The sequence below is a fragment of the Rana temporaria genome, chromosome 1 (genome assembly GCF_905171775.1).
Source record: "Rana temporaria chromosome 1, aRanTem1.1, whole genome shotgun sequence".
NCBI classification, from domain to species: Eukaryota; Metazoa; Chordata; class Amphibia; order Anura; family Ranidae; genus Rana; species Rana temporaria.
Window position 1 is genome coordinate 354,711,536 of NC_053489.1, and position 24,772 is coordinate 354,736,307.

Consider the following 24,772-nt stretch of genomic DNA (forward strand, 5'->3'; position numbering starts at 1 on the left):
AGAAAGTTAAGTTGAACCCCCAAACATTATATATTTTTTTAAAGCAAAGGCCCTACAGATTAAAATGGTGGGTGTTGCAATTTTTTTTTCCACACAGTATTTGCGCAGCGTTTTTTCAAACGCATTTTTTGGGGAAAAAATACACTTTTTTTTATTTTAAAGCACTAAAACACACTATATTGCCCAAATTATTGATGAAATAAAAATTATGATCTTAGGCCGAGTACATGGATACCAAACACGACATACTTTAAAATTGCGCACAAACGCGCAGTGGCGAAAAACTACATACATTTTTAAAAGCCTTTAAAAGCCTTTACAGGTTACCACATTAGATTTACAGAGAAGGTCTACTGCTAAAATTACTGCCCTCGATCTGCCCTTCGCGGTGATACCTCACATGCATGGTGCAATTGCTGTTTACATATGACTCCAGACCGACGCTTGCGTTCGCCTTTGCGCAAGAGCAGGGGGGGACAGGGATGCTTTTTTTTTTTTTTTTTTTTTTTTATATATATTTATTTCGCTTTTTTTATTTTATTTGTTAACTGTTCCTTCCATTTTTTTTTTTATTTTTTTTTTACCATTTTTGTTATCTCAGGAAATGTAAATATCCCTTATGATAGCAATAGTTAGTGACAGGTACTCTTTTTTTTTTTTTTTTTTAATGGGATAAAATGCTTTCCCATATTCTCAATGTCGCCGTTTATATCCGGGGGGGGGACATTCCCTCCCACTGAATGTAAAAGCAGTCTAGAGGCTAATTAGCCGCTAGGACTGATTTTACATGAAAGCCGACCGCTGGCTGAAAAGAATGATACCAAGATGATGCCTAAACCCGCAGGCATCATTCTGGTATAACCATTCAAAGTCCAGCAACATACCAGTAAGATTGATCGGTGGGTATGCCCACCATTAGAATACCTCCCTTCATCCACCCACTTCTAATGATGGGCATACATGCACCATTTATATATGCCGAAGCATGGGGGCATCCTCCCGCAAAAAAGTTATGCCGCGTACGGTCGGACTTTTCTATGCCGCGTACACACGGTCGGACTTTTCTATGCAGCGTACACATGGTCAGACTTTTCCACGGGAAAGCCTCCGTAGGAATGTCAACCGTATGTACGCGGCATTAGGAGCAAAATCGCTCCTCCGCCCCTAATGCCCCCATTCTTCGGCATATATGCTCTTTTTTGAGCTGTGGTGGTGAAATCAGCTCCTACAGCATTGGAGTCGCGGCTTTATATATCGTGGGAGCAAACGCTGTTGCTGTCACGATAAATAAATCCGCACTGCAACTGAATGGCGTACCTGCTAAGCAAATGATGGTTAACATTAAAACAAAGTAACATTCCAGTATAACAGTAAGATCATACCATACCTGCAAAGCAAATACCTATAAAAAAAACATAGTAAAAAATAAAACATTTTTAACGCAACCTGTGCCTAAAATATATATATGCCGAAGCATGGGGGCATCCTCCCGCAAAAAAGTTATGCCGCGTACGGTCGAACTTTTCTATGCCGCGTACACACGGTCGGACTTTTCTATGCCATGTACACATGGTCAGACTTTTCCACGGGAAAGCCTCCGTAGGAATGTCAACCGTATGTACGCGGCATTAGGAGCAAAATCGCTCCTCCGCCCCTGCTGCCCCCATGCTTCGGCATATATGCTCTTTTTTTTTAACTGTGGTGGTGAAATCACCTCCTACAGCACTGGAGTCGCGGCTTTATATATCGTGGGAGCAAACGCTGTTGCTGTCAAGATAAATAAGTCCGCGCAACAGCTGAATGGCATACCTGAAAACAGTAAAGTAAATTGCATACCTGAAAAGCAAGCATGAAAAAACACAACAATAAAACTTTGCAGAATAGAATACAGTAAAAAAGAGAAGAACAATAGAGAGAGAATAGAGAGGGAGAGAACAATAAAACGACAACTATTTTTTTTTTTTTTTCCTTTTTTTTTTTTTTTTTTTATTTTTTTTTTAAACACTTTTTTTTTGTAACTGTTCAACTTTTCGGTTCCAGGTTTGGGTCTCTCAAAATGCGATGGCATCTTGGGAGACCCTCTGTAAGTGAGCCTAGCCTGTGTAATGTTTTGCCCTACGCTAATACTTCACTAGTGTGTGGAAGCGTTCAAAACATTCCCCAATACAAAGACCAGGATCGGCAGGACATTTGGGACAAAAATAACGGGTGTCACGCCTAAATCCGCGCTTGGTACAGACACGACATCTTCTTTGGGGGGTTCGTTGGGTAGGGGTACTCTCGATGGCATACAAAAAATGCCTCTCATGCAGTCGGCTTACTGCATTTGGTAGGGGATGGTGAGGTACAGTACCGCCTGGATACAGGAGTTCTGTGATGATATCCTTCTGGAATTGAAGGAAGGATCCATTCTGTCCTGAAGCTCTGTATACGACATGAGCATTCAGTAGAGCCAATTGGAATAAATGTAGAGACACTTTTTTGTACCAGCGTCTCGTCTTGCGGGCAATATGATACGGCGCCATCAACTGGTCGTTGAGGTCCACCCCTCCCATGTTTTGGTTATATTCGTGGACACAGAGGGGTTTCTCCACAACACCAGTCGCCGTACGAATTTGTACTGTCGTGTCTGCGTGAAGGGTGGTAAGAACGAAAACATTCCTATTGTCCCGCCACTTCACAGCGAGCAAATTTTTACATCTGAAGCAGGCTCTCGCCCCCAGGCTAAGACGGGCATCTACAAGCCTCTGGGGGAAGCCCCGGCGATTAGGTCGCACGGTGCCACATGCTCCAATCTGATGATCAAACAAGTGGCTAAAAAGTGGCACGCTGCTGTAAAAATTGTCCACATATAAGTGGTACCCCTTTCCGAATAAGGGTGACACCAAGTCCCAAACGATCTTGCCAGCGCTCCCCATGTAATCTGGGCATCCTTCCGGCTCTACCTCGCTATCTTTGCCCTCGTAAACCCTAAAGCTCCATGTGTAGCCTGTGGCCCTGTCACAGAGCTTATAGAGCTTGACCCCGTATCTGGCACGCTTGCTGGGAAGGTACTGTTTGAAAGACAAGCGGCCAGCAAATTTAATGAGGGACTCATCAACGCAAACAACCTGCTGGGGATTAAACAAGGCTGCAAAACGTTCGTTGAAATGGTTTACGAGGGACCGAATTTTGTAGAGCCGGTCAAATTCGGGGTCTCCACGTGGACGACAAAGTGCATTGTCACTGAAATGCATAAACCGCAGGATCGCCTCGTATCGTTTCCTGGCCATGTGAGCAGAGAACACGGGCATATGGTCAATGGGATGTGTGGACCAATACATCCGCAATGACGGAAATGGGTGTATGCCCATGTTGAGGGTAAGGCCCAGAAATGTCTTAAATTCGGAAACCTCAAGAGGTTTCCATTCTTTGGCAAGGAGAGACTGGGGGTTAGCGGCGATGTGGGTACCAGCATATAAATTAGTCTGGTCCACAATAGATCTATAGAGATCTTCCGTGAAAAACAGCGAATAAAAATCAAGTGACGTAAAGTTCGCTGTATCCACCTGAATACCGGGTTGGCCAGTGAATGGGGGAAGTACGGGTTCTGCAGAAGTGGTGGGGACCCAATCAGGATAGGCGAATTCTGCAGGAAGGGCACTATGGGCACGACGGGCCTGTCTTTGTCTTCTTCTTGGTGGCAGCGGGACACTACTTGTGCTTGCCACCTCGCCAGCTTGAACTGCACTTATGGGACTCGCCACGTCGCCACATCTTACTGCAGTGCTGGATGAACGACCAGGGTGTACTAGGCCGCTGGTGCTTGCCAATCCACCAGAAGGAATAGCGGCGCTAGTACTGGCTCTCTGCTCCATACAAGGGTCCTGCGGTTCTTGCTGCTCAACAACATCAGAATGGGGTCGGGTACGCCTGGCCTTAGCTCGGACGACGGAGTAGTGGTCCCTGCTATCTGACATGGAGCCGCTGTCGTAAACAGGATCGTATTCTGAGCCAGATTCTGTCAGATGCGTGACCTCCTCTTCTTCACTATCTGACATGCACAGAATCCTGACGGCCTCTTCACCAGTGTACATTCGCTTTGCCATTTTGGGTTTTAAATTTAGTGGTACACTGGTGATGATTCACAGGTAAAAAAAGCACCTGACTATAGAAAGGAAAATGTAGAAAACGCTTCCAAAAAAACTGTTAGCGATCGCAGGGATCAGGCCTGTCTCTACGAACGCTGCAGTTGTGTGTTGTGTTTTTGAAGTGACAGTGATCGATCGATACTGCACTTGGGTGGGTTGGGCTGGGCAGAGGGGGAAAACGCAGGTGCTAGCGGGTATCTGGGCTGATTCCGCTAACAATGCGTTTTTGGGTACCCTAAACTGCTGGGTACGCTAGTATAGATCTGATCAGATCAGGTATCGATCCGTTCAGATACTATACCACTAAGGGGGGTGTATGCTTTGCAAGTGGGTGTAAGCGGTACTGGCACTAACCTAACGCTACCTGGGGCGACGCAGACCCTGACTGACGCTAAAATGTAATTTATATCACCCGCCGGGCGATCAGGGGGTTAAACCTTTATTGGGTTATATACGGCGGGTGCCCTGATGCTATAAACAGCAAACTAACCAACCAGCGTCAACCGTAACACTTATACGGTGATCACTGGTGAAAGGGTTAACTAGGGGGCAATCAGGGGTTAAAAACTTTATTTATGGGGGTACCTAACGCTATAGAACCTGGCGGCGAACCTCAAAAAAAACTAACTGCCTGGCGGCAACAGTGACACTAATACAGCGATCAGAAAATCGATCGCTTGGTGACACTGGCAATAGGGGGTGAAAGGGTTAACTAGGGCGGTGATCAAGGGGTTAAACCTTTATTAGGGGGGGGCAGGGGGCTACCCTGGACCTAAAGGGGGCTAAAACTAACTGCCCTAACACTTTTTTCTGTAACACTGACACTAAATGCAGTAATCAAAAAAAAATGACACTGCATTCAGTGACACTGTTACAGGAGACTGGGGGGGGGGGGGGGCGGCGATCGGCGGTGACTGAAGGGGTTAAATGTGCCTGTGTGTGCTGGTGTTGGAGTAGTGTTGGGGTGCAACTTACTTGTGTGATGTCTCCTCTCCTCAGCGGTGGTCGATATGACCACCACGAGGAGAGATCACACACTTCCTCCTTCCTGTTGTTTACACTAAACACAGGAAGGAGGAGGGGGGAGTGCAGGGGAGCGCTGGCATTGGCTGAGAGCGATCGCAAGGGGATGGCTGAAAACGGACAGCCATCCCCTCATCCCGGATCGCTTCTGCAGCCGACGGAACCGCCGCATGTACCGGGGGGGGGATCCAATCGGACCCCCGACCCACGTCAAGCAGAGCACGTATATATACGTGCATGTGCCTGCCTGTGCCATTCTGCTGACGTATATGTACATGCGGCGGTCCTTAAGTGGTTAACTGCATTTTTTTTTTTTTTTTTTTTTTTAAATATATGTGTTGGGTAAAAATGGATACTGTGAGCACTCGCAATAAACATACACAAGCTTCACGATTTAAAAATCCATCATGAGATAATAATAATTAGGCTAAAATATTTACTAGAATACAGTATATTGAAAATCTAAAATAATACCTATATTAACTGAAAAATTTGCTAAAATAGTGTGAACATGGGCCACAGAGTATTTCAACCTCTTCATTTAAGCCTGCTGGAGCTATAGTATCCATATAAACTATACCAACAGGTAGCCATCTTGGAGGTGGGGCTTAGGTCACGTGACCCTGCTGTGAGAGCAAAGGGGCGTGGCCTCTATCCAGCCAGGACTTATCTGGGCAGAGCGCAGCGCTCACACATCTCTACCAACAAAGCTGAGGACTTTTTAAACCTTCAACCCTCCCCTGTGCAAGACTTTTAAATCACCTGAAATCCAGCTGAAATCGGCACTGTACATCAGCCGAGCCTCCTCCTCCGGCAGCCATCTTGGAGGCGGGGCTTAGGTCACGTGACCCTGCTGTGAGAGAGCAAAGGGGACTTATCTGGGCAGAGCGCAAAGCTCGCGCGGCAGCGGGCGCGCACCTTGGTCACGACATAAGGGTGCGGTGTTGGCGGGGGCCTTTGCCTTTTTCTCTCTTTAACATCAGTAAACACCAACTCTAACATGACACGCGAAGATCTTCCATTAACAGGTAAGGGTACACGATTGTGTTACTCACGTGCAGAGCTTCTTTCCTGGGAACAATCTCAAATCCCTCCCTTAATAGAAATCAATGCGCTTTGCTTATCCCATACTGCAAAAATTGCTCCGGCCCCTACCATCACGGACCGGCCACATCTACATCGGGAAAGACAGAAAAAACTGGTTAAGCCCTGCTCAATTGAGTCTATTCAGGCCCAATATGTAAATGCCCGATCCGCAGTAAAGCACTGCGATGAAATTCACAATGTGCTGATAATTTCTGGCGCTCATATAATGGGAGTTACAGAAACCTGGTTCCAGTACAGCTCAAAATCAATCTATGACGAATTACTACCCAGCAACTATGGGTGCTCAACCTGTGGCTCTCCAGCTGTTGCAGAACTTCAAGTCCCATCATGCCTCTGACTTTGGGAGTCATGCTTGTAACAGTCAGTAGCTTGCAATGCCTCATGGGAATTGTAGTTCTGAAACAGCTGGAGAGCCACAGGTTGAGCACCCATGATTACTATAGCATCATGACCAAGAATAGACAAACTAAAAAAGGTGGAGGCATATGCATTATTCACGACACTAATTTGATTTGCCAAGAAATCTCCTCTTCTCCCTATAATACCTTTGAACACCTAGCAGCGAAATGCTTAGTGAATGATAACGTAACATTCACATTCGCAAACATCTATAGGCCTCCTGGCCCTCTGGTCCAATTTCTCTCTGATTTTGCCGATTTCTCTATGCAACTTTCATTGATTTCCAATCATGTAGTGATTCAGGGTGACCTAAACCTATGGCTAGACGATGTACGGAACCAGGACGCTCAAGATATCCTGGATGACATGCAGGCTTTACATTTCACCCAGCATATCAAGGAACCCACTCATATCAAGGGCCACACTTTAGATGCCCTTTTCCTATACGGTCTTTCCATTTCAAAAGTGACGATACAAAAAATTGTGTGGTCAGATCATTTTTTGATTTTGTATGTTCTTCCCGACTTTGCTCTCAAAAGAATATAGGCGGGCAATAACATGCGTAAGTCAATTCCATTTCGAAAACTTAAGCCTGTAAACTGTGATGAATTCAAGAACTGCTATATTAAAACCGACAACGAGATTGAGGAGAATAAGCTTGTTGACTATCTCGAAGAAGGTGTTCTCCAATTAGAGCGTGCCTTGGACGATTTTGAATCTAGGCTCAAAAAATCATTTAACGAAGTGGCGCCCTTTCAGGTGGCTAATAACCGACCGAGATTACAGAAATCCCAACCGTGGTATACATCTAGCCTCCTCCCACTCAAAATAAAAAAGAGACGGTTCTTGGAGCGAAAATGGCTAAAATCTCAATGCAATTTGGACAAACAAGCCTACCGCATACATTGCAGAGGTTATGCCAAGGCAGTAAAAACGCTAAAAAGAACACCTGCGTGGTACCCTGGGCTCTGCCCTTTCTCCCTTATTCTTTAACTGCTATATGCGCCCACTTGCCGACCTCATTATCAGCTATGGTCTAGGCTGCCAGATCTATGCGGATGACACGCAGATCTTGGCAGACCTTGCAAGTGGACCTAATATGCCTGAGCCTCTAACATCCAACAATGGATGGACACAAACAGGCTAGGCCTTAACGCCGACTAAACTGAGCTTTTGCTGATCGGCCCACAGGCCAACTCTATCTTTTTACCTGCCTGGCCATCCTCGTTTGGCCCTGCCCCAACTCCAGCTAAGCAGGTTAAAAATCTGGGTATCATTTTTGATGCTAAACTAAGCTTCGTACCTCACGCAAAATATTGTATAAAATCAGCCAACTATTATCTGCAATTATTACGGAAAATTAAGAACCTCTTCACTCAGCACAACCGTATGATCTTAGTTCATGGACTTATCCACTCTAGGTTAGATTGTTCTAACGTTTTCTTTCTAGGGCTCCCACAGAAGTGGATAAAACGATTGCAGATTACACAGAATCATGCTGCAAGACTAGTCACAAACTGCCCAAGGTGGAATCACATCTCCCCGGTGCTTAAGAATCTACACTGGCTCCCGATGGCAAAACGGGTTGAGTTCAAGGCACTCTGTCTGGTGTTTCGGGCCTATTGGCAACTAGGTCCGATGTACTTATCGAATATGAAACAACACTACTGTCCACCCAGAGAGCTTTGTTCAACTGACGCCCTGTTAGCGATTATTCACTCTAGTCGATCAGCTTCAAAAGGTGGCAGTCGGTTCCAAACACTGGGGAATTCTCTTTGGAACCAGCTCCTTCATCAGCTCCGAGCATCCTCCTCCTTGATGGCCTTTCGTAAGGGCTTGAAAACACTGCTTTTTTCACAAGCCTACGGATAGACACTTGGCCTTCCAAGCCCTTAGCAGGACGCTGCCTTAATCCCAGGCTGCGGTCCATGGTCAGGGAGTAGGGATAGGCTTTTTGTGCCCTTACACCCCCCTCCCCTCCCTTCTTTTTATATTTCTGTTTATTTCTTGTCTGTTCCCCTCTTTTACTTAGATGTCCTAGTTTCTTCTTTTTGCTCCCGGGAACTGGATACCCCCAGCTTGTTGGTAAGCGCTTAGACGCAAGTTTCACAACTCGCATTCGGCGCTCTATAAGCATTTAATCCAATCCATACATGCTTATGCGTTTCCTTCTATACTGTATTCTAGCCTTTACTTTTCAGTGATACTAAACTGAGGACCCTGCATTCACTATACTGTATCTGGTCTTTCACAGTACACAGTACACAGAACATGGAAATGCAATTATTTTAGTAAATATAAACTACTAAATGCTTTTTCTCAGAAGCAGTATATAGCAGTCTTGAGATTTCCATCAGTGTCTGGCCAAAACACTGGTTAATGCTTGTAGGAGTAGTTTTCATTTTCTTCTGACTGTCCTATGAGGCTGTATGATTCCTGCCCTTCTGTCTGGATCGTGTTAATTGGCCCTGTGCTGATCACATGCACTTTTAAAAAAAAAAAAACACTCTCTAGCAATATACACCAACTTGAGCATGTGCAGAGTGCTCCCAATGCTCTGTACTTTCAAGAGATGGTTTGGGGACTGTGGAAGAAGGGCAGGATCAGAGAAGACAGGATCAAACTGCCTTTTTACACAATGCGCAGGAGTAACCACTTAGGTTCCACAGTGTGTATAAGAAGCATGCTGTATTTTTTATAATGCAAAAAATCTGTGAACTATGTCTCCCCCTGATGACTTCTTCTGGAATTGCATGATATCTTGCTCATATGGGATTTTTCACACTAGTTATTTTCTTGTTTTTACTAATAATTTTAGTATTGTTTTAATTTTAGGGAAAAGTATTGTATTGAAAAAAAACTGGACTAACCGGTATCACGTTCCAAGGTTTTCATGTTTCCTGTTAAAAAATAAAAATTAAAATATATAAAAACATCTGCGTTCGCTGAAACGAACAGACCTGATGGACCTGTGTGTGTGTATAAGGTAGCATTTTCTCTAGATACTGATATAATGGATTTTTATATATAAATATATAATATGGAGTGGCACCTTCATTTACTGTAGGTGTAGGAATATCCAAATGATTGGCCTCTACGAAAGCCAATTAAGGAATGTGCAGGTACTCGCAATAGTGTGCGAATACACACGGCGGCTGCTTTCAGTTTGTCATTATGTTGTACAGGCTGAGCGGCAGCTGCTTATTGCATACACCTGTTATCCCAGCCATAAGAATCTGCTGATTCTTGCTGCTGAATTCCAGTGTATGCAGATAATGGTCTGTGTGTGGACACAGACTGTTTACACACTTTTTGGGTTGGCTCTGCTAGGATGTTGCAGTCCTAACTAGCTGCTGATTACACCTCTGTTCTCTGTCGCTGCTGATACTTAAACTTTTGTCTGCTATCCGGATTGTCCTGGTACAAGTGCTTCAAAATTCACATTGATATACGTGATTTTATGCCAATTTGCAGCAACTTTTGCTACACCAGACCTGTGCCCTTCTATGTACGGTATGTGTCTTGTGGTATTTACACATACTTGCCCACAAATCTACATAAACTGTCTCCTACATGATGATGAAGAGGAGTACATTTACATGTACTTATACTGCCTTGTATTTATATGCTTATTTATGCAATATATATAAGTTTACACTCAAGGATATAAATGCTTACACACACATGTATTTGAGGAAGCATTATATATGTATATCCGCCGTCATGCATGCACTGAAATACAAACATTGTATCACACACTGCCCCCTATTCTTTCCCTGTGATCCCTGTAGTAAGTAGAGGTGGGGCAGACTGCAGAGATTTGTTTTGTCCAACAAGCATGTTGGGTGAATAGTGGGATTTTTAGGGGCTCTCCCTGGAAAATGTGACTGATTAAAACTTTGTTGCATTCACCGTAAGGTTTGATCCTTTATTTAATTTTTTTAAACTCTGCCTGTCACTAATAAATGTATTGTTACCTTTTAATTGCAATCCTGTATTGCAGGTGCAGCTGTCGCAGGCCAAACTAGTCGTCCATCTCCAACAGAGCCAACTACTAAAGTTCGCAGGAATCGATCAATTAAAATTGGTAAAGCTGCCACCGTGTCTGAAACATGGAAGGCATCTTTGTGCCGAGAGATCACCAATTCTACTGAACTTAAACACCTTGATGACTTCTTGTTTGCTAAGGTAATGTGCTTATGGTTACCGATGGATCAACCTTTTCTCTATTAATTATTTGAGCTTTTAGCACTCTATGCTGAGCAATTTGCAGATTCTGCCAATAAATACAGTGGGTGGTGGTATGTTTGGGCAGGAGGAGCCAGCAGTAATTCCGAACAAGTGCTGCCTACTGAGAACCATGCAGGGGGAAGTTGGTTTACTGGTGAGCAAGGCTCTGGTGGCAACCAGTTTCCGTCACAGAAAACTGAAAATGAAAGGCATTTTTAACACTGTAATAATGGCTTGGATAAGGGTACATCTTGTTCCAAGTAAGACACACAATGCATTTTACATCAGCCTTTTTTTTTGTGCTCAGAGTTCAGCTTTAAGTGATGACAAAGTTAATATAATATTAACATGTAAACTGTTATGGATAAATGTGACTAGGCTGTGCTTTACTTTACATTTTTATTAAATATTTTTAGCAGAAATGCACTAAGCTGCATTTAATACAGTGAATTGTAAAGGGGGATGTAAGAAACATTTATGTGAACAGTAATAATTTCTGAAGAGATATAGATAGATGGGGATATATATATATATATATATATATCTCAAAATACACAGACAAACATTGAGCTTTATGATCTGATAATAAAACCCATCTTCCGATTTTCTTTACAGATTAACACCTTACATCAGGATAAAACTGCTATTGAAGGCCTACTCTGCAAAGCAATGGAAATGTTCAGAGATAACCTCAAGTTCATGTACTCTTCTCCAGTAAGTTGCAAACCTCCCATAAGGTTTAGATTTGTATACTGGCAATTTAGTAACATTGACGTGACTTGACATTGATCAAATCTTCACTGCATGTGTTTTAAAGTGGTGATTGACTCACCTGCAGTAAATGTTTGAATGTCACATTCACTGATTTATAAGTATACCCCTTAAAGTTTCTAATGAAAGTATGAGTACAGTGCATGCTACATCAATAGCAAAGTGCTTGAGACCCAGTTACAATAGAATGAAATATGGTGCGTACCTGTATCGCGCATTTTATATATGTAACTTATTTCTTTTCAGAAAGGACACATTCATGCTGGTTACAAAGATCTTATGGAAAATTTTCAGCTTCTTGTGAACAACCTAAACAGAGAAAGGAATGAGAAAGATGTGAAGCTTGTCCTTAACCTCTTCCAGTCTTTCCTGGATGAGTTTACACGTGGATACACAAAGAGAGATGACGGTGAAACACACAAGGTTAATATTTTATTTGAATGGGCATCCTGTTATTTCACACATACTAGCAAGCCTGTCCTTTTTTCATAGGTTTAAATAAACGATTAGAACTAAATTTAGAAAATAATTCAGGAAATAATACAGTTGAACCACTTCAGCCTCGGACCATTTTACTGGTCAATGACCAGGCCCCTTTTTGCGATTCGGCACTGCGTCGCTTTAACTGACAATTGCGCAGTTGTGCGACGTGGCTCCCAAACAAAATTGGCGTACTTTTTTCCCCACAAATATAGCTTTCTTTTGGTTGTTATTGATCACCTCTGCGTTTTTTTTTTTGTTTTTTTTTCGCTATAAACAAAGCGAAATTTTGAAAAAAATGAATATTTTTTTACTTTTTGCTGTAATAAACATCCCCCAAAAATATATAAAAAAACGTTTTTTTCCCCTCAGTTTAGGCTGATACGTATTCTTCTACATATTTTTCGTAAAAAAAAATCGCATTAAGCGTTTATTGATTGGTTTGCGCAAAAATTATAGCGTCTACAAAACAGGGGATAGTTTTATGGCATTTTTATTAATATTTTTTATCTTTTTACTAGTAATGGCCTCGATCTGCGATTTTTTTTTTTTATTTTTTTTTTATTGGTACTGCGACTTTATGGCGGACACTTTTGACACATTTTTGGGACCATTGGCATTTTTATAGCGATCGGTCCTATAAAAAAGCATTGATTACTGTAGAAATTTCACTGGCAGTGAAGGGGTTAACACTATGGGGGCAAAAAGAGGTTCATTTTGTTCCCTAGGGGGTTTCTAACTGAAGGGGGGGTGGGACTGACTAGGGGAAATGACAGATCGCTGTTCATACATTGTATGAACAGACGAACAGTCATTTCTCCCCTTGACAGGATCGGGAGCTGTGTGTTTACACACACAGCTCCCGGTTCTCACTCTGTATCGAGCGATTGCGGGTGCCCGATTGCGCCTGCTGGGCACGCACGTCGGCACCAGGGGCAAGCAGGGGGCGTGCGCCCCTAGTGGCTGAAATGCAAAATCACGTAATATTATGTGATTTTGTGCAGCCGAGCCGTAAAACTGCGGCGGCTGGTCGGCAAGCGGTTAAGGTACATTTTGTCACTAATAAATCGGGCAATATAAACCGCATAACAGGGGGAAGTAATTAACTGGTACAATATATATACAACCTGTGTCCTTCCTGGTTACTGAATGTCACTGCAAATCTCAGTGGAAAGAAAATATATATATATCTTCCATGTTTTCCTACATGTAAAATTTCGCAAAAAATAAACTCCCCAAATAATTGGACCCTCATACATAAATGAGTCATATCAGGCATGTGAATAAATGTTAACAGCCACCAGGTGTCACTCTTCCTCTTCCCATTATTCATTTACATCTTGTTTCCTCCCATAACTATATAACAGTCAAAAGAAACAATCCTAGTGTAGTATTCCCAACACAAACAACCAACAAAGTGAAATTGTGCAATCCATAATACACCATGTGTGCACACAATGTTCCTGTCAGTCAAACAACCAATGTGCACCCACAAGCAGTGGGCTCTTACCAAATGGGATGACTCCTAGATTATGTAGGGCCATGTGGAATATGTTATGGCGCTTTCCCTTGGATACCTCGTATGCTTCCAAAAGATGTTGGAAAACGAGCAGCCCATAGTGCTTTATAAAAATAATATATGGTTGCATAAGAACAGGAAAAGGTAGACAGTATGCTTGGTAACAACAAGGAATGCAGAATTGCCACTTCTGGTTCCGAACCGACGGGCTGACATCACTTCCTCAACGCATTTGTGGGGAAATTGAGGGTTGTAACCGAGCGCTGGAAATCTATAATTTGTAATTGCAGAACCTGTCGGGGGAGATGAGGTGATTCCAGCTGCTGGGGGAATTTCGACTGATTTGAGAGATTGTCCCACTGTCTGTAAATGTTTATTGGTGTGTAAAATGGGGTGAAATAAAGGAACTGTTCACCACCATACTGCTATTTGGCACAGACATGGGCTGACGGGTTTCTCTTTTAACAGCAGAGATGTGTAAGTGGCATTTCCTAGCATTTCCACAGCACTTTGATAATATTTAGTTGGCATATGTGCACTCAAGTGTGATATACAAACATATGAAATTAGGAGAAAGACAAATGCAGTACCTTTTATTGTTGGCAGGATTGCAATTACATTACAAGTGGTTGGGAAAAGTACTCAATAAAGCTTTGTAAAATCCCATGTTATTAATTGCGATCAATAGATGATGTTTGTTATATCTTTAGCAAAGAAAATCTCAAAAGAAGAAGAGGAAACAGGATCATGTGAGTTTGCTTATGTTTTGTATTCAAACTGACTAACAATTTCACCCCTTTATTCGTCACAGGTCTTTTAACCATTTATATTTGGTCTTGGGCATTAAAAATTGGGAATAAAACACCACCCCCTACATGCAGTGCATATGGAAAGTATTCACAACACTTCACTTTTTCCACACTTTGTTACGTTACAGCCTTATTCCAAATGGATTAAATTCATTTATGTTCCTCAGAATTCTACAAACAATACCCCATAATAACGTGAAAGAAGTTTTTTGAAATCTTTGAAAATGTTATTAAAAACAAAAAAATTACATTTACATACAGTAGATATAAAGGGCCAGATTCACAAACGAGATACGACGGCGTATCTACTGATACGCCGTCGTATCTCTGTTTCTAACTATGCGACTGATTCATAGAATCAGTTACGCATAGCTAGCCCTAAGATCCGACAGGTGTAATTCAATTACACCTGTCGGATCTTAAGGATGCAATTCTAGGCCGGCCGCTAGGTGTCGAGGCAATTGCGGGCCGGCGTAGAATATGCAAATGAAGACTTACGGCGATCCCCGAACGGCCAGTCGATCTAAATCTACGTAGTTTCCGTCGCGTTACGCTGCGTAAAACTAGGGCTGAGCCCTAGTTCTCTTAAGCCATGGTAAGTATGGCCGTCGTTCCCACGTCGAAATTTAAACATCAACGTTGTTTGCGTAAGACATCCGTGAATGCCGCTGGACGCCATTTACGTTAACGTCTAAGCAAATGACGTCGGTGCGACGTCAGTTAGCGCTATGCACGTCGGGTAATTTACCCGACGGAGCATGCGCAGCGCGCCTAATTTAAATGGGACTCGCCCCATTCGATTGGGCCCGCCTTGCGCCGGACGGATTTAAGTTACACCGCTGCAAATTTCCAGGTAAGTGCTTTGTGGATCGGGCACTTAGGCAGAAAATTTGCGGCGGTGTAACTTAAATTGGAAAAGTTAAGTTGCGCCCGCTGGTTGTGAATCTGGCCCAAAGTGTACAACTCAATTGAAAAACAAACTGAATTATTTTAGGTGGGGAGGGGGCGACACATGAAAAAAAGGGGGGGGGCGAAAAGTGCCTCCTATAGTGCAGTATCCGAGGGGTTAAAAATGAAACCACTCCACCCTAGCTAGCATTGAACTCACATTTAATGACATTTTAAAAGCACTAAAAATGGCATGACAGTCTCAATCAGTAGTAGTAATCCACCGCCAGGGCCTTTTAAAAACTTAATTAAATGTGAGTTCAATGCTAGCTGGGGTGGAGTGGTTTCATTTTTAACCCCTCGGTTAAAAAACTTGAGTCTTACGAAATTACGAATCGTTAGGAAATTCACTGAATGACATTCACATTGACAAGCATGCACTTGCTCATGTGTGTACAGAAAAATAACATTTAGAATCTTTTTTTTTTTTTTCTTTTTTTTTTTTTTTTTTTTGAGTTTCTTGAACCTTGAATACATTCCTCTGAATGGAGTAAATGGATTTTTAAGGGTATTCTCAGATAAAAAAAATTACAAGCTGTTCGTCCATTGCTCATTTGGCAATAATGAGAACATAACCAGCATGTTGAAGCCTGAGAATAAATGAGGGTGTAAAACTGCCTGTTACCCTCCCTTATGGAGTATGGAAGTTATAGAATAAAATAATAGTCCTCCTTTTGCACTCTTTATTTGTAGGTGGAATCCAATGGACATGTATTTGTGAGCTATCAAGTAACAATAGGGCAGTCCTGTGAACATTGCTCTTCAACCATCTGGCCTATGGAGAAGGCATATCTTTGCAGTGGTAAGTTTAAATATATTAAAAGAAGTTTACCTTTTCTTCTGCTTTGCTCTTTCCCCCTCCCCACTAGACTTTTTTTTTTTCTCTTGTTCTTTTTGCTTTCTACCACTTTTGACTCAGATGCTGGTGTTGCACTTAGGCCACTGTTGGTCCGGAGTGACTTATTCTCTAGTTACATTGGTGTAAGGTTAGACAAAGTCCAGAGTTAAACGGGCAGCTGAAAATTACCTGCTAATGCATATACGGACATGGTTTTGTCTTTATTTGAGTTTTCCACGGAGTTCCTTCATTAGCTTTTTTTTTTTTATTATTATTTCTTTGGAGAATGTGTGTACTCATGCCCTGCTTGGAACTCATGTAACTTAAGTCTTAGCTGCCTGTCAACATAATGGGTTGCTTATAGGTGATATGCTATTGACAGATACAGTTCCTTCAATTGTAACCAGTATTGTATGCTGAGATTGACCAAAGAAAAAACATTGTACGGTTTTCTTTCATGCTCTTTTTGATAGCTTTATAATAAAAATTATTGGAAAGAAAAAAGTTTGTTAAAGGTTAAGTTCACCTTGTAAAAAAAATTGAGGTGAGCTTACTCCGAACACCCTCCCCACCTCCTCAGTCCCTGCTGCACTCAACTGCATTGATCACATAGACCAGGGATATGCAATTAGCGGACCTCCAGCTGTTGCAAAACTACAAGTCCCATAATGCCTCTCCCTCTGAGTGTCATGCTTGTGGCTGTCAGAGTCTTGCTATGCCTCATGGGACTTGTAGTTCTGCAACAGCTGGAGGTCCGCTAATTGCATATCCCTGACATAGACCCACCACCCCACCAACAATGTAATGAGTCATACTCTTCAAAACCCTGTTGCTCCTGCTGTGCTGTGCTGCAAATAGAACGATATAATGCTGTAGCGGTGTTTGCAATAAGCAGGACAGCACCATGCATGTGCACTTCTCTGATATCCGGTTGCACAAGCGCCATCCTGCATTCCGGATGGCTGGGACACACTTGTACCCAGTGTGTCTTTCAACAGTATCTTCTTTTTTAGCGGCAATGCAGCACACAGTTACAGTGGCAGCCAAGTTGTATCCACAAGTCTTATTGGAGCACCTGCTGCGGTGGTCTTTATCACCACCAGCTGTCCTTGGTTCTTACCAGACGGTCCTCTCAGTTGGTTGGCCACTCCCATATTGGGGGTTACAGGCTATTACCTTTAGAAAGCCATGGCACTTTTCAGGCATTGAGGTGAGGGAGGAACGATGGGGAGGGCTCCCCAAATACCCCTTTCAGCTAGGGAGGACCCCTCTGCATAGTTGGTGCTGGCCTGTGGGTCAGTTTAGTACTAAATCCCTGCCCTTACCTGGTATTTTCACTGTTTCAGGGGCAGATTCCTCCATTTCCTTTGTATCTAGGAAGGGATTTTCAGCGACCATTTCTGATTTGTGTGAACGGCTTCCAGGGGTTCTAACTTACTTGTAACATCTGAGATGCAAGCGTGGGCACTCTTCTTCCCCTTCTCCATCTTCTGCAGGAGGGTGAGGTGTTGGAGGAACATTTTCTGAATGAAGAGGCGGTGGATGCTCTCAGGTGGAGTCTAAGGGTCCAGGGCTGTCTCAATTGCAAAAGACAGCCAGCACAAATTGGTACACACAATTTTAAAGTTGGCTGTACCCTTTGGAAGAGGAATTCCACAACAATGGGGTTCTCCACCTGTTGCTATTTTGTAAAATGTCAACAGTCTTTGGATTTACTGAAGCACCTGACTCAAGACCAGGTTGGCTCTGAAATTGTGGATTTCTATGCAGATGCTGGATGCCAGAAAATCTTTGCTTCCATTGACTTGGGAGGTTTTGGTAATGGATGCCAGCTTGCTGGGGTGGGAAAGTGTTCTGGGGAAACTATAAGATTAAGAAACTTGGTCGTTGGGCGAAACGGAGGTTGCCTACCAACATGGAACTTCAGGCAACACGGCTAGTTGACACAGGCAGATCAATGCTTCAGCACTGGTCTGTCTGTAATTAGAGTTCCGTCATCACGGTGTAGCCATACAACGCCATGGCTGTGGCATACATCAAGTTGTGCCATTTAAGACAAAGTGGACCTGATCTTATCCTTGGCAGAACTACATGTTTCAACGTTGTCTGCTATGCACATTCCCATGTGGAAAACTGGCAGGCGGACTTTCTCACTCGTCAATATCTGGACGCTTCTACCAGAGTTGTTTGCAGCAATTTGTCTGCAATGGATGCTGACTGTGGATCTATTGGCATCCAGATTTGACAAACAGCTAGATCGGTTTGTATCCCAGTCCAGGGATCTTCAGGCATTTGTAGTGTGTGCCCTATTGACTCCTTGGGATTAGTTCTCCCTGATTTATGCCTTTCCTCCTCTTCTACGTCTGCCTCACCCATTGCACAGGATAAAGGGGAAATACATTCCATTGATCACACCAGCTTGTCCAAGGAGAATTTGTTATGTAATGATGATGGGTTCAGGCGTGTTCGGATCAAACCCGTCAGGAAGTTGTCACTGCACAACACCAATCATAGGCAGTGAGGCATTTCCCGGCCTGCAGCTGCACATACACACGCTGCCCATGATTGGCGGTGTGCAGTGTCGGCTTCCTGGTGGGTTCGATCCCAACACACCCAAGCCCATCACTATTGGTATATAGACATCATGGGGTTGATCTACCAAGAGTGGAGAGTGCAAAATCTAGGGCAGCTGTGCGTGGTAGCCAATAAGCTTCTAACATCAGCTTGCCGAATTAAGCTTTGACAAAAAAAGAAAAACCCTGGAAGCTGATTGGTTTCTATGCAGAGCTGGATCAGATTTTGCACCCCCCATAAGTCTCTTGGCAGACTAGTCTTGGGCAGATGTAATGGTTACTGAGCTGGCCTGCTGCAAGGAGTTCTTACATCCATGGCAGTAAAAGGGTTAAAGGACTTGTGCTTACCATAAATTATATTTTTAATTTAAAATATCCAAGTTAATTTCTGACTGTTTCTTTTTTTTTTTTTTTTTCCAATGCCAATCAGCCTGCAAGACAATCTGCCACAAGAAATGTCTAAGTAAGATTCAGTACCGCTGTGCACCTGCTGGAGTAAAAAGTGTAAGTGTTATGCAATAGGTCTCATAACAGCTTGTGCTCACTAAGCAGGGAAGCATGTAATCACAGCTGGAATTATTTGAGAAACAGAAAATATTTTATTTAACTTTTCTTGCTTGTCGCAATTTTTTTTGCATGATTGTATTAGATGTACAGATTTTTTAATTCATTCTTTAATAAATAAGTTCACTTTAAAAAAAAAAAAAAAAATGTTTTTTTATATTTTTTGTTGCAGGAGCCTCTAAAGCATTGCACCACAGCGTTCAGCAGATGGCTGATGCCATACAGGTCTCATTCAGGCCTGTCCGTGTATCTGCTTGCTCCTACCTCGTGCTAGGAAGCCGATACATTATGACCGGAAGAATCAACAAACTACCGCAGTGCTCATTGCACTGTTTTAGTCAATTGAAAACTACAATTCGAAAGCCGCAAAGGATGTCAGGGCTTGTAGTTTATTCATATACAGAGCTCTGTGTGTGAATGACGAGCCTGTGTGGATGGAGCCCTGCACGGCTGCGCTGTTTTCAAATAGTGACTGCTAGTACGGGGAACTTCTCCCTGTACTGTAGGGAGTGTGAGCGGCCGATGCAGCAGTGGGAACATGTTACATGTTCCACCCTAAAAACGGGTGGAACATGTAACATGCTCCCAAAGGTAAACTTATCCTTTTAACATCAGTTCACTTCAGTTCTCCCCCTTGCCAATTATAAAAGCAGAAATAAACTTAAGAATAAAAAAAAAAAAAAAAACTGATAGAATTTTTATGACAGAAGAGAACCCTATTGGTCTCTTCTGCCATAAATCGTTTTCCCTTACTGCCATCATTTGTGTACACTGAGCCGCACATGCACAGTTCAGAGTACATTTATGTCACATCTCTGTGCCGAGATGACTTGACTCCTGTGCACATGCATGGGAGTTACGTTACCCTAGTTCTGCCAGTCAAGGAACCTGCAATGGATGAGAGAGCTGACACTGTATCGCTGGAGGGGATTGCTTGCAAGATAAGTCTGGCATAATGTGCCAATAGGCTGCTTATGGGTAAAATGCCTACTTTTAGTTTATTTCTTTTAGAAAGTTTAATTTTCACATTAAAATTAGGCCCTGATTCACAGCAATGTGGCTCTAAAATCACACTACTTCAGCAAGCTTCCAAAGCCACTGATCAATGCGATTTCAGGTGCGGCTTGCTGACATCTGTGTGATTTCATTTACATAGATGTCAATGCAAGTGGCACATGAAATGGTGCAGGAACCTTTTTCAAAGTCACTGCGACATGAGTTGCGGCGATTGAACAGTTCCATTGCCGGAAATGGGGTGCAACGTCATACAATTTTAAATTGTCAAATCGCGTAACAAATCACACTTGTGTGAACCAGGGTCTTGCTTTGTTATAAAAATGCCGGGGCAGTACAGACAACCCCAAGACCTCTTAAAGTAGACAACCCAAAGTGATTTTTTTTTTATCAATTTTTTTTTTAACATGAAGAAAATGCCAGTATTGAAGTGGTTAAAACTTGGAGTTAAGTCATTCTGCATGATTAAATGTGCAAGTCCTACACAGAAGGAGGAATTAAAGGGGTTATTGTAAAGTTCACTGCAGAGACCGCATGGAGGTTTGATATACAGTGGAGGAGGGGGTTGAAAGGGTTAAAAACAAACCCACAACTGCTGCTAATGAACAGGAAGCAATCTTCCATTGTAATACGAAAAGGCAGGGGTAAACTGTTAACCTTGGTGATCATTGTGATATATATTGCATTTTAATTTAGGAGAGGTTTATTCCCTTTTTACAAAACATACAGAGAACAAAAAAGATCTGTTTGCATGAATTCCTAGCAGGACATTAAGATAAGATTGGTTCGATGGGGAAACAAATTGGCATGATGACATTTTCACGTTTTAGAATCACTACAAAATTCCAAACATGTCATTGGAGACCTGATCTAAAACCCTCTTGCAGTTCTGCAGCAACAGATGCCTGCCAATAATGATCTATTGCTGGTGGTAATTACCACTATTACAGGGATCTATTGCTGCAAGGCAGGACAGAACTGCAACAGCCCTGTCCTGGCCTCAGTAGTGAAAGGAAGTGTTGTGATGTCACCTCACTTCCTATGTAAACATAATACAGAAGCACTGTGTAGCCGGGTCTGAAGCCCAGGAAGTGTTTTAGCTCCTGTTTCCAGGAGAGAACCAATCAAGGAGCCACTGAGTCTGGTTTATGTATCAATGTCACTGTCCTAGCACCATTTACAAATGGCTCTGAAAACAGCTGTTTTTTAGCTTTTTCCTTTTTTTTTTTTTTTTTACTTTAAGTCTTTCCCATTCACCTCTAAGTATCGGTATTCTCAAATTTTCTTTCAAATTAAATTATTGGATTCGATATTGCGGATACAAGGTGGTAGGTGTCACCTGGCCTTCATTAAATTGCAGATTTGGCGTGCTTTTTAAATGTGAGACCTGAGAATAAATGCAGAATTTCAGGGCATTTGATGAATGAATGGAGTGAATAATCTGCATGAAAACAGCCTGGGCTTATTTGGACTTATTTTGATGCAGCAAAACTTGTGTGTTTTGTTTCCTGTCGGGTATAAATCAAATAATTTCTTATGCCGAGTGGTTCACATCTATGTGATGATGTTTTATTTGTTTTTTTAACAGAAGGATATGTGCTGATGCTTAGTGTAAAAAAAGAGGGGGAACTTTCCACACCTTTTCCCATTCACACATGTGCATTGCCTACCATACCTGCTGCGCAGTATAAATCCAGCCTTAAAGTGCAACTAAACACAAAACCAAAAATGTTATATGTTGTAGCTTGCCAATCATTGGATGTGGCGGCTATATTAGTATTTAACTTTTTAGTCCTTTATTCCTTTAGATTCACCTGATGGTCGGCCCATAACACACCTCCTGCCTTAGGGGTGGCTTCATTCACTTCTCCACTATATCTATAGGGAAGCAGCGTAGCCAGGCTTGTACAGCAGCGATGTAAATCAGTGTAGAGGTTAGAGGGTGTATCTGGATGGACTAGTAAATTGAGGAATTTACATAAGTGACTAACAATCTAAAACCAAACTTCAGCTAACACTTTTTAAGGAATTTCAGTAAAAGTATAATAGCTGACCATTGTAACTGTCACGATAGCTACATCTTGTAACTCGCAATTTTGATAAATCCATGTGTAAAAGGTATTTTGTACAACTTCCAAATCATATGACATCTGCCTACATACTCATATGTGCCCACATTTTGTCCTTTAACCGACCTGAGTGAACATTTTCCAGCAAGAATTATCAAACGTATAATTAACTTTTAAAAATCAATGGTTGCATAGTCCAGTTAGAAGCAGCTAAGGTGTATAATAACTTAATCTGCAGGATGTTTGAATCGTATATGGGCAGTTCATTATAGTACTGTGTGGAAATTTTTATATAATTTTTTTTTTTTTTTTTTTATGTATGCAGAACCAGGGCAATCATCACTTTGGTGTTCACATGGCTGACTTAACCGAGGCAACTTCTGTACCTGTTGTTATGGAGGTGCTTCTTGAGTACCTGGAAATGCATGGCTTGTACACAGAGGGTATCTATCGTAAATCTGGAGCAGCCAACTGCATGCGAGAACTTAAAATATCCCTGGAGAAAGGTACACATGGATTGCATAAACTTGATATCTCTGTTTACAACTGTGTTTATTTTGATCTGTTAAAGCTAGGCTTCAGCAAAAGCCTTTTTTTTAAAGTATTTAATGCTATCTGAATCCCCACAGCGGAGATCTTCTTTCACACTCCAGAAAAGAAAGTGAGTGGAATTTTTTCAACAGCGACACAATTAGGGTTGTCCCGATGCCACTTCTTTAAGACCGAGTACAAGTACCGATACTTTTTTTTTAATCTTGTGACAGCGGCACATGTGTCAGTATTTTTTTTTTTTATCTTTAACAATTTGTTTTTAGTTTTTTACAATTTTTATTTATAATGCTTTCTTTTTTTTAAGGGGGGGGGACCGTGTCAGTGTGTTTTTTCTTTTATTTTTTTATTGTTTTCTACAATTTGTTTTTTATTTTATTTTTTTATTTTTTTCAGCCCTGTTGGGGGGCTTTGATGAGATATCAGGGGTCTTAACAGACCTCTGACATCTCCCATCTCTGAGATAGAGAAAGGGACACATGTTCCCCAGTCCCTTTCTCAGCAGCATCAGGAGGGAGAGAGAAACACGGGGGGGACACGGAGGGAGGGAAACACGGGGGGACACGGAGGGAGAGAGAAACGCGGCCGGGGACATGGAGGGAGGGAGACTGCAGCAAAACGGGGGTGAAGCATCGGAAGCATTTGCCCGAGTACCAGTACTCGGGCAAATGCTTGGTATCGGTCCCGATACCGATACTAGTATTGGTATCGGGACAACCCTAGACACAATGAAAGCACTTTTTTTTCTCATCCATTAAGGACTTGGGAAGTCATTACTGTCACCTATAGGATGGTTGCACACTAGCAAACAAAAAGCAGTTGTAGGCCATCCAGGATAATCTCTACTACAACCAACTTGCCTCAGTTTTTTTGGTCGTGTCCTAGGAGGATGGATGACTTTTGTTGAGAAAAGTTTAACCTTTTTTGCTAGAGGTTTTTGCCTGAATTTTTTATTTCTCAATTTTTCTTAATCAAGATTCTTCTCTGCATCACTGCTGGAGCTGGTCTCTTCGGTTCCCGCTATCTTCAGCTTGGCTTTTGGAGTGCCATAACCTGATCTCCTGGACTGGATATTGTGAAACTAGTCTGAAAGTGACTTTTGGACACAATGTTCCACAAAAGGCTTTTTCCAGAAGCTGTTCTGGTTGCAAGTCAGTCTGTAGTTCCAGAGCCATTGGCATTGCCACAGTGCTTGCCTTGTCACTGAACACTCTGAAGCATCAAGAGTTATCTCACCATTTGGATCACTGGGTGCCATTAAACTTCCTACTCCCTGCTGTGAATGGGGATGGTGAGAAGAATCAAAGAGGAAAAGGGTCCTTGGTGTAGGGGGGGGGGGGGAGATGAGGAAGGGGTGAAAAAGAGAAAATTGCGAAGGGGCTAGCAGTGAAGGTTTATGGGGGGGGGGGGGGTTGGTAGAGGTTGGAGTGTGATGTCTGAAATAGGTCTAATCCTGGCAACTGAGAAAGGAGATCCATGATGTTCATCAGAGATTTAAATTCGGGGGTGTATAGGAAGTCGCTTCAGTAGTACCATATTTTCTTAAATATTTCCTCTGTGGTAGCGGGGAGCCATAAGTGAGCTGATTTCCGTTCTCTGCTGACGTCACAGAAGTTGGCCCAGGGTCCAAGTCTTCATGACAATGGAAGTCGGGATCCCCCAGATCCCTGGACCGACGCACTGCTCAGCCTCTCAGCAAGCCGTATGGAGGCTGAGCTGGCCGCTTCCGCCCCCTCCACAGCCCCAGCG

At 42.6% G+C, this 24,772-nt stretch overlaps 1 protein-coding gene across 6 annotated transcripts in view; it reads left to right on the top strand.

Annotated features, from left to right (window-relative positions):
• Positions 1-24,772, top strand: part of MYO9B (myosin IXB) — a 201,472-nt gene that overhangs the window by 164,240 nt on the left and 12,460 nt on the right. For all 6 annotated transcript variants that reach the window (XM_040321203.1, XM_040321187.1, XM_040321208.1 and 3 more), the window contains 7 exons: positions 10,663-10,847; positions 11,505-11,603; positions 11,907-12,083; positions 14,370-14,408; positions 16,110-16,218; positions 19,258-19,331; positions 22,800-22,980. In XM_040321203.1, coding sequence (XP_040177137.1) covers positions 10,663-10,847; positions 11,505-11,603; positions 11,907-12,083; positions 14,370-14,408; positions 16,110-16,218; positions 19,258-19,331; positions 22,800-22,980 — 864 coding nt within the window. The remainder of the gene's footprint in view (positions 1-10,662; positions 10,848-11,504; positions 11,604-11,906; positions 12,084-14,369; positions 14,409-16,109; positions 16,219-19,257; positions 19,332-22,799; positions 22,981-24,772) is intronic.